Genomic DNA, 15335 nt, shown 5'->3' on the forward strand with positions numbered 1-15335 from the left:
TTTGTCCAGATATGATTCGCGACATGGCAGAGCAGGTGAAGTTGATTAGAGTCAGAATGAAGACAGCCCAAGATCGACAGGCCAAGTACGCGAATGTCAGACGTAGACCACTGAGTTTTGATCAGGGAGATCAAGTGTTTTTGAAGATTTCTCCGTTCCGAGGTACTGTCAGATTCGGGAAAAGAGGAAAGTTTTCGCCGAGGTTCATTGGACCGTATAAGATTCTGGAGAAGATAGGCGATCTTGCCTATAGGATTTCTCTTCCTCCATCTCTTTCAGGCATCCACGATGTGTTTTACGTTTCGATGTTGCGGAAATACCATCCGCATCCGTCCCATGTTCTTCAGCCAGACAAGGACAAACTCGATGAGACTCTGAGCTATTTCGAGAGACCGATTCAGATTCTTGACAGGAAAGAGAAGCAACTCAGAAACAATTCGATTCCGTTGGTGAAGATTCAGTGGAGTCGTCACGGAGTTGAAGAAGCGACTTGGGAGACCGAATCCGATATGAGGCAGCAATTTCCAGAGTTGTTCGATTGAGGTAAGTTCGTCTTCAGTATGATTCATTTCTGTTCAGTCTGTGATCTGTCAGATTTCGAGGACGAAATCGAATCTTAGAGGGGGAGAATTGTAATGCCCCGATTTTATTATAATTGAGTTTAATTGAGATAATCAGAGTTTTCAGTAGTTGAGGGCCGTTTTGATATTTCGTAGGGTGTCCTTTTGAAAACTTTGAAGAATTGAGGGACCAAAATGCAAAATTTGGATTTTATATATATTATCCTTGCAACTTGCCCTCACCATCACATCACTTCACTCTCCTTCCCTCTCCTCCATTCGTACGTATTGAATCCGGAAGCCATGGAAGACGACATTTCAAGATTTCCTTCCGTCTGATTCGCACAATCCGACCGTTAGATTTTTATTCCGAGTTGAGATTCACGATCACCGCAACGAGTGCATCGTGTTGACATTCGGACTGGAGTTTCGGGTTTGGATCGAACTTGGGATTTGAATCGAATTTAGAATTAAAGATGGTATATTGATTGAGTTTCTTTTTTTCGATTTGTTGTGATTCGATTGATTATTTATTTGAGTTCGTTGTTATTTTCAGATTTGAATCCTTGACGAACTTGAAAGGTAAAAGACGACATTGATTCGAATGGCGTAGAATACTCAAGTTCGATTTATTCTCGAGCCCCGATAATCACATACTGCATGTTATTTGATGTGTTGAACTTGATTGATTATGTTAATTACACGTGCATTCATATTGAGCCGAATATTCGATTCATTTTGAAATTAAACGATTTAGGGAGCTATATTGAAGTGGTCTTGGATTTCGAGTTTTTCCAAGTGCCAGAATACTTCTTATAGTTGTTCTGAAGTCTAGGGGTTTGAGTAGTGCGACATCCGCCCCAAATTGGTGAGTAGGTGAGTTGTTGTAGTGACTTGGCCCCGGGATCCCAACCGAGTTCCGATTGATATTTCGATTATCTGACTTGATAGTCCCGAGTTTTTGAAGTCATGCATACATTCACTCTCTTTTGAGTTATTGATGATTGTTACATTTCGATATGAGATGTTTATTTGATTTGTATGTCTGTCTCTTTTACTTAAAAATTATATTTCTAACTGGTTTATCCGGTTGTTGTCTTTGTTTGTGTGTGTACTTGGCAACAGGAGGACCAGGAGCAGGACCAAGTCGTTTGGGTTAGCTCGGGGTGAGATGTAGAAGTGAGACACCTTGTCTTAGGGTTGTGTCTTTTGAACTTGTGTTGTTTTGATTAGTCGATCGAATTATATCGTCGAACTTGTATTGTTAATCGCGTTTTGTTGGTGTTTCGAATCCCTTATTTCATGTATGAGCTATGGATTGAACCTTGGTTGCTTGGATTATTGAATTGAGTTTGAAAATATTTTATTTTATGCCCTGGAGTTCAACGGCCCGAAAGGGCGGCGCGGGTGCACTGTGTTTGCTGCGGGCCCGTCGTTGTTTCTGCGAGGCTTGGGCGCGGGCGCGCTGTCTTTTGCAAGGTCCCGGTGCGGGCGTGCTATCTTTTGCGAGGTCCCGGCGTGGGCGCGCAGTTCCTGGCGCGGGCGCGCTGTCTTTTGCGAGGTCCCGGCGCGGGTGCGACTGTTTTAGGCGCGGGCGCGCCGCTTCCTTTTAAAAAAAAAATTGATCTTTTTTCCGCGGCTCTTCGTGTTCGATTTTGTTAATTATTTGAGATTGGCAGATTAGAAACTGAAAGAGTGGGTGCCCGGTGAGCCAACTTGTGGCTAAGGGCTTTTATGACTCTATGTATAAACAATCTTTTGTTTAATATAATTTACACTTTTATAATGGCATTTACTTTATCTTTTATCATATTATTATGTTGTGACATACTATAAGATTTTTAGATGAAGACCTTGAATATACTATAGTGTATGTAAGATGTGGTGGCATATGGGGATGGCTATCATGAAACACATCTTATAGTCACTGTATATTCTAAACAGTTCCTAGTCGATTGAGTCGTCCGTTAATAAGGATAAGGATCGCTCGAGATTGAGACTAGCATTTGCGATGTCGAGTACCACGTTTCATTGGTATGGAACATAGAGATGTTCAAAGCATGCAAATGGATATTCATACGATGAATGATCGAACTACCTTATCCGGACTTTCCAAGTGGTTATCACTTATCGAGTGGATAAAGTCCGCGGTTTTGGTTGTACACCATTAGTCCTTACTACTTGAAACATCATTGAGACTCTATATGCTAGTACTGTACTTTGACTCGTTTACTGACTCTATTGGGTTCATCAGGTGTCGGGATTGGGTACAGTTACGACACATATAGGAGTCGATGCTTTGTTGTCAAGGATTCACCACATACTTGCTAGTGTGGATATCCTATGCAATCTGAGGAGATATTAGTGTGACGAATCTCTGGCCAGAGTACATGATGTGTTTTAAGAAATGGTTTCTTAGTAGCACATGCGATGTCACTATTTGATCTTCAAGATGCATTGCATAGTTATCGAATCTCGAACGACTCTCGATTTACCAATAGTTGTTGATTCGATCGGGATATATGGATGAAGGGACAGTACTGTACGCTAACCAAAATCTATTGGTTCTTGCAGGCACTATCAGTGATACCTAGGGAATCATGGGGCGATGTTGCTAGGCGCTCTTACCATGATTCGATGGGCAAGTCGGAAATTGTTGTTCCGAATCGCAAGGAGTTGTGAGCCCACGGCTAGCTGTATCCCTGAACCATTGAGGGTCACACAAGTAATGGATTTCTAATTTCCGTTGAGATAGTTAAATTTAAAGAGTTAAATTTAATGAACAAAGAAGTAGGACTTTTTATATCAGAGTAGAAGAGTAAGATTTCCTAAAATAACATAGGGATGGGCATTTTTGGAAATCACTGAATTCGGATTCAAAAAATTTATCTTGACTTTAAAAGATGCAGAAATGGTTTCTGTGCACATTGGTGAAATTGGTTTATCAATCTGAGTCACGATGAATTTTATATTAATTTCTGAATATGCAGGCTTTGCTTGTCAAGCTTTAACTTATGACTAATGGGCCCTAAGCTTTTAGCAGCCCACATTATAAATAAGTTATTGCAGTGCAGAAATTAGACACAAGTCTCATAATTTTCGAACACTAGGGTTTTGAGACCTAGAGTGGCCGCCCCCCTCTCTGTGTTTTTCTCTCTGAAATCCAGTCTGTGAATTTTGAATTTGCAGTCTGGTTTAACGGATCAAATTCGTTAATTCTCTTCGTAGAAACTTCTGATAGATTTTCTAGTGCAATCTATCAGGGGGATTCGAATTCTGTTCGTGGACCTGATTGAAGAATTGTTCGTCCATCAGTTCATGGGATATACAACAAGAGCAGAGTTATCTGTTGGTGTCCATAATCTCGTTTCGAGATTCAAGGTAAAAATTTAATTGTTATTTAATTTTTACACGCACAATTTAATCATAAAGTTTTGATACCCATGATATGGAATCGTTCCATATAAAATTTTAAAACTTCCGCTGCACCGGGTATCAATTCTGATTGATCTGAACACCGTTTTCCAACAGAAATGGGGTCTCACACTTCTTGAGCTAGATGACTCAGTATAGTTGCACCAAAGTTAGGGGAAATAAAATACTTGACGTCACCTCGATTGGGTGAGCTGATGATTAGTTTGAGAATCTTATTTCTCGGGATCCCAAGAACCGATATTTTGTTGATATCAGATTTGATATCCTCCTTTTGAAACATGCATTGCATTCATATTTATTTTATTGCATGTTTTGTTATTTATACTGGGATTATATTCTCACCGGAGTTATCTGGCTATTGCAATATTTTGTATATGTGCATGGCAATAGGTGGGGTAGGATCAAGTCTGCGACAACCAGAATAGATCAAGATGAAGCTTAGCATTTGTGGACTCGGGTTTTAAGCAAGAGGACACGTATTATGAGTTGTTAAACATGTTAGAATAAGAACAAGAACCTTTGTATATATGTTTGTTGAGTACTCGTTTATATTTGACATTATGTATCCTAGATAAAGAGAATAATGTTTGTATGCATGTTTATGACATTGTAGTTGAATAAGAATGCATGTATAAGAGTTTAGAAATTGAATAAGAGTTGTATACTATGTTTTCAGATTTGAGATTTTTGACTACAGGGCACGGACCCCGTGCATGCCCTGTGCATGGGTCCGTGTACTCTACTGATTGTGAATATGTGCAGAAAAAGAAGGCACGGACCCCGTGCCAACCTCCGTGCAGGGGTCCGTGTGATTTGTAGTCGATCCAGAGAGTTGGAAATTTTGAAAACTTGTGCATGGACCTAGACACGGAGGGGGGCACGGGGTCGTGTACCTTGCATATTTTGTTTTATGCGTACATGTTAATGCACGGACCCGAGCACGGACTTGTGCACGGAGCCCGTGTACCTTTAAAAAAATTCATGCTTTAATTGTTTTGACTCAAGTTTGATCCAATCAAGTTTAATGATTAAATTGCCTTAAGATAAGATTAGCAACCCGAGGTCCCCACAACTTTAGTAGTCATCCACTATCACGAGAGTGTATCTCATATCTCCTAAGCTCTTTACATGAATAGGATAAAAAAGATCCATGTGCAACAGTCTTAAACACTGGTAAGAGTTACAACCCTTATTTTTGAAAGTTGACCTCCTTTGTTTACCTAACTAGCAGGCAGTGCAGATCTTATCTTTTACAAAATCCCCTTTGGGCAACCTGGTGACCAAATCTTGCCTAATAAATTTGGCAATGGATTTGAAATTAATTCATTCAACCGTTTGTTCCATAACCAATGGTTGTCATTCTGAGCAACAAAACAAGTAGGGGAGGAAAGTTGATCATCTTTCCAATTTATCCTATAAGTGTTTTGTTCTCTTAAACCGGTTAGCAAAATCATCTTTACTAGATTTGACTGTGCAAGTGTGTTGGTGAAACTCAACAGAGTAACCATTATCAAACAACTAGCTAATGTTAATAAAGTTATAACACAAATATTCAACAAGTTGATAATGACATTACCATGGATAATCTTACCCTTATCCATGGTTCAATCTTTAGAATTGTCATCAAATATAATTCTTGGTCTTTTGCCTTCAAAAACTTCAGTAAAAAAATCTTTGTTTCTTGTTATGTGTCTTGAACATCCTCTATCGAGATACCGTGTAAACTTCTCAGTCGTTTTGATCATCAAAACAAGATAATTTTTTGTATCCATACCTATTTGGTTCTTGATCGGATTAGCCCTTCCGAGATCAGGCCCGTAAGTGAGTCTCATGATTCGGTCGACTCAGAGTCTCATATTCTAAGGGGGCCCAAAATAAATTATATATATATAATATTACATCAAATACATACCTAGAACAATATTAATTCTATTACATAAGAGCAACAATTTCAAGGAAAAATAGGTCACTTTCTTAACTATAGATTGATGGTTATATATATATATATATAGAATTAATTTTCCATCATCCTATTCAGTATGATATCATATTCATAAGTGGTTCAGGTAATCGAATTTTAAGATTATACTTTTTAAAAAAAATTTATTAAAATTAGATATTGAGAAATCCTAAAGGAATACTAAATTATACAAGACTAATAACCTTTTTTCTTATTTAGTCTCTTCTAATCTGATATATTACTTTTAATTTTATGATTTTTTTTCGATAGTTCTGAATTGATCTTATATTATTCTGATCCACTGATCATGCATTTTATCAATATTCTTTGCTCTGCCGAATCTGAAGTTTGTTTCTACCAAGCTATTGATCTTGTTCTCTGAATGGTACGTACATAATTTTGATAATCTTGAGTACTTTTGCTCTGATTTGATTTGACTGCATAAAATATTAATGCACAAATTTTAAATATTGTATGATGTAACAAAAAATTTACCCCAATTTTGGTATGGTGCGTGGATATTCAAATCTTTCAATTATCGAGTTGGGTCAAAAAAAAGTGGTTTGCATAGTCAAAAATAGGGTTAAGGGTACCGAAGATGTTTCCAATATGATCCCTCCAATGTGTAAGTCAGTGCTCGGATTATGAATGTGGATATCAAGGAATAATATGGAAAGAGGAAGGTGAAGGTGAAGGTGAAGGTGAAGGTGAAAAGCTATAACAAATACATTGTATTTGTATGAGCATGAGGGGTTAGTTATCTTGTAGAAATAGGATACTTATTAGAGCAGAGTTCTACCCAAGATAGGAGATCTCTATGAGTAGGACTCAGTTATTATGGCGGTCAGGACATACCAGATTTGGTATATTTTTCTCTATCCCATATTTATCGGGGTTCCTTCCTATCATTAAATATTTGCAAGTGTACTCATTTCTACGGGATACAAAAAGTATAAGGCCATGCTTGTTTAACCAGCTCGGGTCAGCCTTCTAATATTCCTAGGGTCGGCCATGAATTCACAACCATGGGGTCGGTCTTGGCTTAGGGCCGGGCCTCGGCCACAAATTCATCTTTATGGGCTCAAATCCTTTTAAGGCCAATGCATTGTTTAGGCTTTCACAAAATATTAGACTCCAAAACATGTGATCTTCTCTGCCTTTATACATCTTGATCTTCTTGACCTTTTTGGAGTTTTTGATCTTTTTGGACTTGAATAATATTCACAACTCCTTACAAATCTCGCATATAAAGATACTTATACTAGAAAATCTATGTAAAGTAGTTATATGGACTTTAAATATGGTAATTCTTGGTCAAAGTCAAATACTAATAAAATAAGATCTAAAATTAAACTAGAGACAGTAAATCGAAACTCTTAAAATAACAAAATAGGCTTTCAACTAAATTACAAAATAATCAAGCACAATTATAAAATATCTTGAACTTCCAAAATAATCTATCAAAGTCTTTAATTTCTTTAAATTGTCAATCTGTTCACCTTCAATTTCCTTTATCATCGATCTTTAAGTTATAGGAATTAAGACTCTTGAATGTTCCACCATTAATTTAATTATGGGTCATGGTGAAGATGACATCAAGTTGTTTATGACATTTGAGTTGGGTTATGAAGGAGTTGGTCCATATTATTTTAGTGCTTCTTTAATGTGTTCAGCCGAGACGACCCTTTTTTTCTCGTTCGAGCCTAAGTCGAATCTTCCAATTCAAACTTCACACTTAATCCATACAGTTTAGAATACTATGCGTAAATATTAAGTTTCGTTTAAACAAATACTTTGAAAACTTGTTTAGCATTTTACAAGAATTAATATATATTTGAAGTTGATTTTTGTAATGAAAATATTTTTAAAAAGAGTTATTCCAGTATATTTTTTAGAGAACAAGTGAATATGTTTTTTTAATTTTTTTAGAATTGACAGCAATAGGGGTCAGCAAAATATCGGTCAAACCGAAAAAACCGATCGAACCGGAAAAAATTGAAAATGTGGTTCGGTTTATTCAATTTTCTGAGCAATTGAATCAATTATTCGTGTTCTATATTTCGTTTTTCTTATTTTATCTATGTTCTTACCTGGCTTTAATTTTTTTCCGATGTTCCTCCTCCCAAATGTAATGGAGAAGCCTGGAAAATTTCGTTTGTGTAAAAGCCTGCAATTTTTTTTTACACAAACCGAAATAACCAATTTTTAATCGGTTCGGTTTAGTCGGTTTTTATATGAAAAGTCGGTCAGTTCGATTTGTTAGAAAACATGAGCGGTCGATTCGGTTTCGACCGATTGCACACCCCTAGACAGCAATGATAGAAAACAAATTATAATATTTTTTAATTATAAAAAAAATTTATAAAATAGTTGTCCAAACCATATTTATTTTTTAAAAAAAATTAAAACATTTTGTAAAAAAAATTTTAAAACACTTTTATAGTATTGTTCAAACGGAAGTTTTAATACTTCTAGTCCAAAGACATGAAGACATCTAAAAGGCACATCCCCAGTACCGTGGGGATGAAGAAAAACAAAATTACAAGCTTACAAAAAAGTATAAAAGGTTTTCTCCTATACCCATCTTCCACCAGTTGCTTACATATCCACATAGGTAGTGTTTTGGAGAGCTTATAGGAAGTACTTGTCAGTTTTTTCTCAACAAAATCTCACGAAGGAAAAATTGAGAAGTGCTTCCTAAAAGCTCTCCCAAACAATACAATATTCTTGAATCTCAATTACAAACACTAAGATGAAGCAAATGTAAGAAAAATATGAAGTTACCAGTGAAGTCGAAAACTGGCAGCCTGCATAAGCGGGTGAGCAAAATATGCCCCCAAAGTCAAAGCTGTGATCGAAAGGTATGGCAACCGTAGAAACTCCTTATAGTAGTCCTTGGGAAGCTTTTGTCGACCTTCGAGAATAGCAACAAATGGAGTGACACTAGTTCTGCTTTTTAACACTTCGAAAGCTTCACCATACCGAATGGCCAATCTTCGGTCTCCATTCCAAACACCGAATAAGTGGTGTGTGATCAGACCAACAGAGGCTGCTAATGCAACTGAATTCCCAATCCAGATTGTGTGAGCTATGCACCAAATAACCTGTCCAACCATCTGGGAAAAATTTGAGTACATCACAGTAACTTAGGATTGGTTTCGTTTTGGATTAAAAACTGTTATATGATATAATAAAGATAAATAAAAACAGATATTATATGAAAAAAAATATGAGGCTTGGCCAGGATCAAGCTGGAGTTCCAAATACTCATCGTTTGCTTTTTCCGGATTTGATTCTCAAATCAGAAAGAGAAGATTTACTCAGCATGTAAATGAAATGAACACAGCACAAGGTAGCATGATGTTTCTATGGCAACACCAACTTTGATTGATTTTTGAGAATTCAGTTGAAACAAAATATTAGCAGTTTAACATGTTGAACTAAGATGCCACTGACGCTCATAAGAAAATGCCGATGAGTAGAACTAAGATAAATGACGGTGTTAAAGAAAAATAGAGGTGCACTGACACTCATAAGAAAATGCCGATGAGTTGTTTAAAAACTCATGAAATAAGTGCTTCAGACAAATGACGGTGTTAAAGAAAAATAGGGGTGCAAATGAACCAAACCGAGTTGAACTGTAACCACTTTTTTTACTCGAGCACATCTCAAATTTTTTTAACTAGCTCGAAGTTCATATGATGAATTAATATAGGTTTGAATTTGGAACTTCTTAAAGTCTGCATTCAAACTCGATGCTTTTATTTCAAACATAGTTATGAACTCTATTACACAAATGCTCAATAACTTGTTTAATGTTGAATGTATTTAACAAAAAATAATAAAATATTAAAACTCGAGATCTATCTAACAAAATATAACTAAAACTTGGCTCGAAAACATATTCAAACATATTCGAGCTAAAGCTGAATTTTAGATAATTACAAATAAATATTCAAGAACCTCTAAAAGCTTGCAAACTGGATTGTGCCCCTACATGTATAGCAGCACCCAGACAAACATTAATAATCAGATCACGAGCTTTATGAATTCATAAGAAAACACTCCAGCTGTATTAAAACCAGTGTTCTAAAATACGGCGCTAGACGGTTGTCCACCGTCCCGATTTTTAGACAATTGAAGTTTCTGGAAGTTATTACATTAATTGGCTGTCTAGGCCGCCTAGACGCCTCAAAATACGCCTAGACGGCAGCCTAGATTAACATATAATATTTTATATATTTTTTAACTTTAATTTTTTTAAAAAAATTATTTGACATATTTGTCCATCAATTTGTATCGGATGAAAACTAGAAATGTCATGTATTTCAAGTTGAATTCGATAACGAGAAATTATTGGAGAAATATTAAGATTAACAAAAATAATTAGATATTTAGACTTGAAAAAACACCACTTAGGCACGTAAATTAGGCAAAGAGGAATTATTGGATAAATATTAAGATGGATCGGACTAGAATAATTAGATAATTAGCTTAAAAAGAAAAACTGTCTAGGCGGCCGCCTAAGCGTCTAGGCGCTAAGCGCTGGGTGACCGTCCGTCTACCGCCTATCGTTTTTTAGAACACTGATTAAAACAGAGAACAGATTTCCTCACAATCCCATATGATGATAAAATACATGACCTAATAACAGTAAAATGTGCCTTCATATTAATAACAATTCTGAGAGATAGATATACAACATAGTAGTGTATAGGATCATCAGCATAATACTTGTTTCCCTGCATGTAATATCCGAAATCCACGAATCCACCCACCAGATATTTTAATTGATTATTATGAAAATCTATGTGTTTAATTGTTTAAAGTATGAATTTTCATGTAAAAGTTAGTTTTTGATGATTTTCAAGTGTGGGTATAATTACGGTGACGAAGGGAATCGAGACTAGCCATCGAGTAAAAGTTTATGAATTTTATAATGATGTACGCTTATGCATGATTTTTTTAGAAAATTAATGGGTAGTATTTAATTTAAAAGTGTGGAGAATGGAAAGTATTTTAAAATGTTTTATTTTAAGTTTAGCCAGTTTCCGGCCCACAGAATTGTTATTGTTAAGAAATTAGAGTCCAAATAGATATAGATAAAACCCTCTCTCCTATTTCACGTTTCAGCCACTCCTCTCCCCTTCCCCTCAATTTCGAGATATCTGGTTGTTTATTTCAATTGAGTGTTTTGATGAGTTTTTAGGGTCCAAATCATGGATAAGTTGTTAGAAGAGAGGTATGACGTGTTTATGGGATCTATTCCATGGGGGATATCGTGTTTTAGATGTGTGTGCATTTGTATGGGAGTGCATGCGTAAAATCTGAGTTTTTCACGCAGGGTCAGCTGGGCCACCCATGCGGGGGTAGCACGCGCACGTGCCCCTGCGCATGGGTGGTGAATGGGAGTGAAACGAGACCTACGCGGAGGGGCAAGCGGGCGTGCCCTACCCGTGTGGGTTCCGCAGCGTAGGCAAAAGGGTACCCACTCAAAGGGGAACGCGCGTGTGCCCCCCACCCCAAGTGGGCTCTTCAGAAATTTTAAAAACAAACCACACGAAGGAAGGGTATAGCAGTCATTTTTTTTAAATCTATTTTTCAAGAAAGTTATGTCCCCCACAAGGTTATGACAAATGTTTTTATCAATTTTTCAAGTAAGTTGTGTCCTATGGCATGCATGTAAGGGCCCGAGTGTGGTCTTGTGTGTTGATGTATGAAAAGTCGTTGAGAACATGGAGACTGTCTTACGTAGATCGCGAACTATACGTAATGCATTATGGCCTAAGTATTTTCAAAGTTATTTTGAGTATGAAAGCATGATATTTAAAAAAAAGCTAACGGACATGTTTACTTTTTTTCAAAATAGAATGAATGTTTTCCAAGCATGAAAGTTTTATAAGAATGAAATGAATGAGCAAGGAATGACTGAGCAGGAAAAATGTCATTTTTATGATGTTATAAATGTATTTGAGGTGACAGTACGAGATTGGGGCGGGATGTGCTCCGGGGAGGGCTTTTCTAAACAAGAATGGATAGTACGCGTATTGGCTTTGGCTAGTGCGGGCTGCACCAAATTATATACCTAGGTTACGCAACTATTTACATGATCATTGAACTCAAAAAATGCACTCTAATGGTTACCACATTTGCATTTTATTTCATCAACCTAAAAGTTAAGAAAATTATATTATTATGTTATAAACACGTCCTACGCATGTTATAAGATTTTATTAGATAACAGTTATTACTTGAATATGATTGATGAGTCTTTAAACTCACTGTGCTTGAATGGTCTAGGTGAGAACAAGGAAGTTTACCATTTAAATGGTGGTGACGGGGCTGAGTAGTCGAGGAGGCAAAAAATTGTATGATACGACTGTCCGAGAACTTTATGTTAAGCATGTCCATGAAGTTTTTGCATTTTATTGATGTTATGCACGTTTTATTTTGATTCATGTCTTAATACATTAGTTTTAGGATTGAGTATTTGATGGTTTCAAGTTTCTCATATATAAGGTAGTTTTGGCGTTTTCTTATGAGAATCGTGTGATAGTCTAATTTTAGCATTATTTTGTTTAAGGAAATTTTATAAGTTTTGAGTGATGAGATTTTTGAGTCATTTGAATGAATTTAATGCATGATATATTGATATATTATACTTACGAACACGACACGTGTTTTTACAAAAAAAAATTATTCCTTATTTTTTCACATTTAATTGTTGCATAAGCATGAATGAAAAATCTAGGACGTCACACTACTTCAGTATAACACTGTTCATTTGCACCAATAACACCAACTACATCAAATATAACTTTAACACACTTAAAGATGAATGTATAAGCAATAAAAATTAAGTAGTTTCGAGGGCAATTGAGAAGGTAAATTAATGGGAAAATTCATTGTTTTGAACGAGAGAATGTTAACAAAAACAATAAGGTTATACTAGTTAAGTATAAACATTAAATGCAAACCTGTGGGTGCCTTGTAATTCTCATAATTCCAGTTTCCCATAGATGCATTTTGGGCTTATCAACGGCTGCAACCTCTAACAAATTGAACGTCGATGGATAAAGGAAAAAGAAAGAAATAAAATTTGACATCCAAAGAATCGCATGTAGCCCAGGAGCATCCTGCACTTGCCATAATTGCACACCATCATATCTGTGATTGATGAAATATACCTATCAAAACCACGTACTTGATTAATAAATATTGTAAAATCAGAATTTCATCCGTGATCCACGGACATGCCACAAATGTGTTTATCAATACACGAGAAAAATAAACTTCTAAAGAAATTATGAGAACTCACCACTGTACTAACTGCTAATGGAAGAGATAAACCCGCAAATATTACACGGTATGCTCGTTCTCCGATGAGTTTCTCACCTGTATCTCTAAAACTGGCTAAGCCACTGTGGACAATGGCAAAAATGAAAGTAAGAGCTAACATGATGACCTGAGAAAAAAACAAAAGAAAAATACAGTAAGCTCAGCAATCATAAGCTACTATATCCTGCTGTTGAAGTTGTAGAAAATTGAAGGAGCAAAGGGGTAAACCAGTATTAGAAATATTAACAATGAAAGAGTGTAGAAAACCCATTAAATGGACTGCCACATACCATGAACCCATCAGCCTCTTATCCTCAAGCATTGATGTTAATATTAAAAAAGGCATTGTCGATAAAGACAATCAAATAAAAAACCATAGCATGTGAGGGTTCAAAAATTCTTAAAATCTTTTGGATCATTCGGCTCCCTGTTGACATGGGACTCCAAGTTCGTATTGGTCGTCAAGATGATCTTAGTGGATAAGGCCTAAACAACCAACTGTTACACGGACATAATAATCACTAGTTTAAGAAATCAACGAACGTACACTTCCATTTGGAGCGCGGAATTATTTAGTTGTCTTTTTCTTTCTTTCTCACCTCATAACAATTTATGATGGAATGACGTGTACAATAATCCATTCTCTCTGTTACTAATCACTAATTTTTTTTTTATTTTTTTGGCGTTAGTTAAGCAAGTTCCAAATAAAGAAAATGATTCAACGTGTCCAGTTGAAAATGAAACACAAAAAAATCAATTCTAGCAGCTAAGAAACATCAGGGCCAATTAAATTGTCCAATATTACATTTAAAGCTTGTACATTTCTGGCTTTTTAAATGTAGATGGACTCTATCACGAGGCCAAAACGAGAATCACAGACTAATGAACTGAACTTAGTCTCACCATATAAACTCAGACTAGAATTAGGCCTGACCATGGTTCAATCGTCCAAGGATCTTAACCTAGAACAGTGCAGTTTCCGGTTTGCATTCAAACACAAAAGGTTGGTATTCCCATTTCCAAGACTACATCCTAACTTATCTTAACTTTCCCTTTCAAATTCATGGGGATACATTTAAAATCCGATACTAAAGATCCTTCAGACAAAATACAAAGACAATAAAACAGCAACTGCTACATTTATCTAGCAATTCGAGTGAAAATGCTAAATCATGATACAAACACACCCACCAAGAATTCAATAAACAAGTATTGCCTCAATAAGTCTGTATAGAAGACCAACACTTGAAAAATCTGGTAAACAAAATTTTGGGACTAATGAACAAATCCAAAATAAAGAATAAACAATCCAGGGCAAACCTCAGGGCTGTCGGAAATGGTGGAAACAGCATCAATGAATCCCTTACCAAAGCCGGTGGAGTTATCAATCCAAGCAAAGTTAAGAACATAAAGAACGACACCCAAAATCCCAGAGAAATAAAGCCAAGACGAAATTTTCTGCTTGGACAAGAGGAATTCAGCAGAATCTTCCCCCGAAAAAGCAGGGGCCGGGGAAGAAGCATCGGTTCCTTCCTTTTCTAGGACTCGTACCAAAGATTTCTTGGTGTAAAAAGTAAGGGACGAGGATTGGAAAGGGTTGGGTTTGAGTCGAGACAAAGAAAAGGGAGGCTGAAATTGGAGAATTTTGGTGTTTGGGAGATGACGAAGAGGAACAGAAAGAGGGTGGGCGAGAAGAACAGAGTTTGCCATTAATGGATTCCAAGAAGGTGAAGCTGCTATGTATGTAATGGAGAGATTCCAAAGTACAAATGCTCTCTACCCATGGTTTGGAACTTTGGAGCCTAGTTGGTTGTAAGATTTGAAAAAGGAAAATAATAAAGTATAGATTAAATTTAAATGAAAGTAACTAAATAATTTGTGTTATTTCACCCAAACAATTATAATTGATAGTGAGATCATATTTTCATAGAAACCTTACTCGGTTACGGGGATAAAGCCCATTTTTGTCCCTCTTGTTTGTCACTTATCCTCAAATAGTCTCTCGAGTTTTCGGGCCGCCAAAATAGTTTATGTTTCATTTG

The 15335-nt window shown here is 36.3% G+C and overlaps 1 protein-coding gene across 2 annotated transcripts; it reads right to left on the minus strand.

The window, feature by feature from the left end:
• Positions 1–8448: 8448 nt before the first annotated feature.
• LOC140884437 (15-cis-zeta-carotene isomerase, chloroplastic) lies at positions 8449–15085 on the minus strand. 2 transcript variants are annotated; one of them, XM_073291210.1, is made up of 4 exons: positions 14614–15085; positions 13274–13420; positions 12933–13142; positions 8449–9059 (listed from the first exon to the last, which is right to left on the minus strand). In XM_073291210.1, exons 1-4 carry the CDS (start codon positions 15001–15003, stop codon positions 8736–8738), a joined length of 1071 nt encoding a protein of 356 aa, XP_073147311.1. In that variant the 5' UTR covers positions 15004–15085; the 3' UTR covers positions 8449–8735. The 2 variants fall into 2 exon arrangements, with proteins under 2 accessions (XP_073147311.1, XP_073147302.1); XM_073291201.1 differs by having other exon boundaries at positions 8449–9071.
• Positions 15086–15335: the final 250 nt, after the last annotated feature.

This window comes from Henckelia pumila, chromosome 1 (assembly GCF_033568475.1).
Source record: "Henckelia pumila isolate YLH828 chromosome 1, ASM3356847v2, whole genome shotgun sequence".
NCBI lineage: Eukaryota > Viridiplantae > Streptophyta > Magnoliopsida > Lamiales > Gesneriaceae > Henckelia > Henckelia pumila.

What these genes read in the sequence shown, in the direction of transcription:
- LOC140884437 (XM_073291201.1), bottom strand. Translation starts at nt 15,003, where the DNA reads ATGGCAAACTCTGTTCTTCTCGCCCACCCTCTTTCTGTTCCTCTTCGT. An exon ending in CATTAGCAGTTAGTACAGTG is followed by an intron (nt 13,143 to 13,273) that starts GTGAGTTCTCAT and finishes TGGTTTTGATAG; the next exon opens with GTATATTTCATCAATCACAG. An exon ending in GAATTACAAGGCACCCACAG is followed by an intron (nt 9,072 to 12,932) that starts GTTTGCATTTAA and finishes AATTTTTCCCAG; the next exon opens with ATGGTTGGACAGGTTATTTG.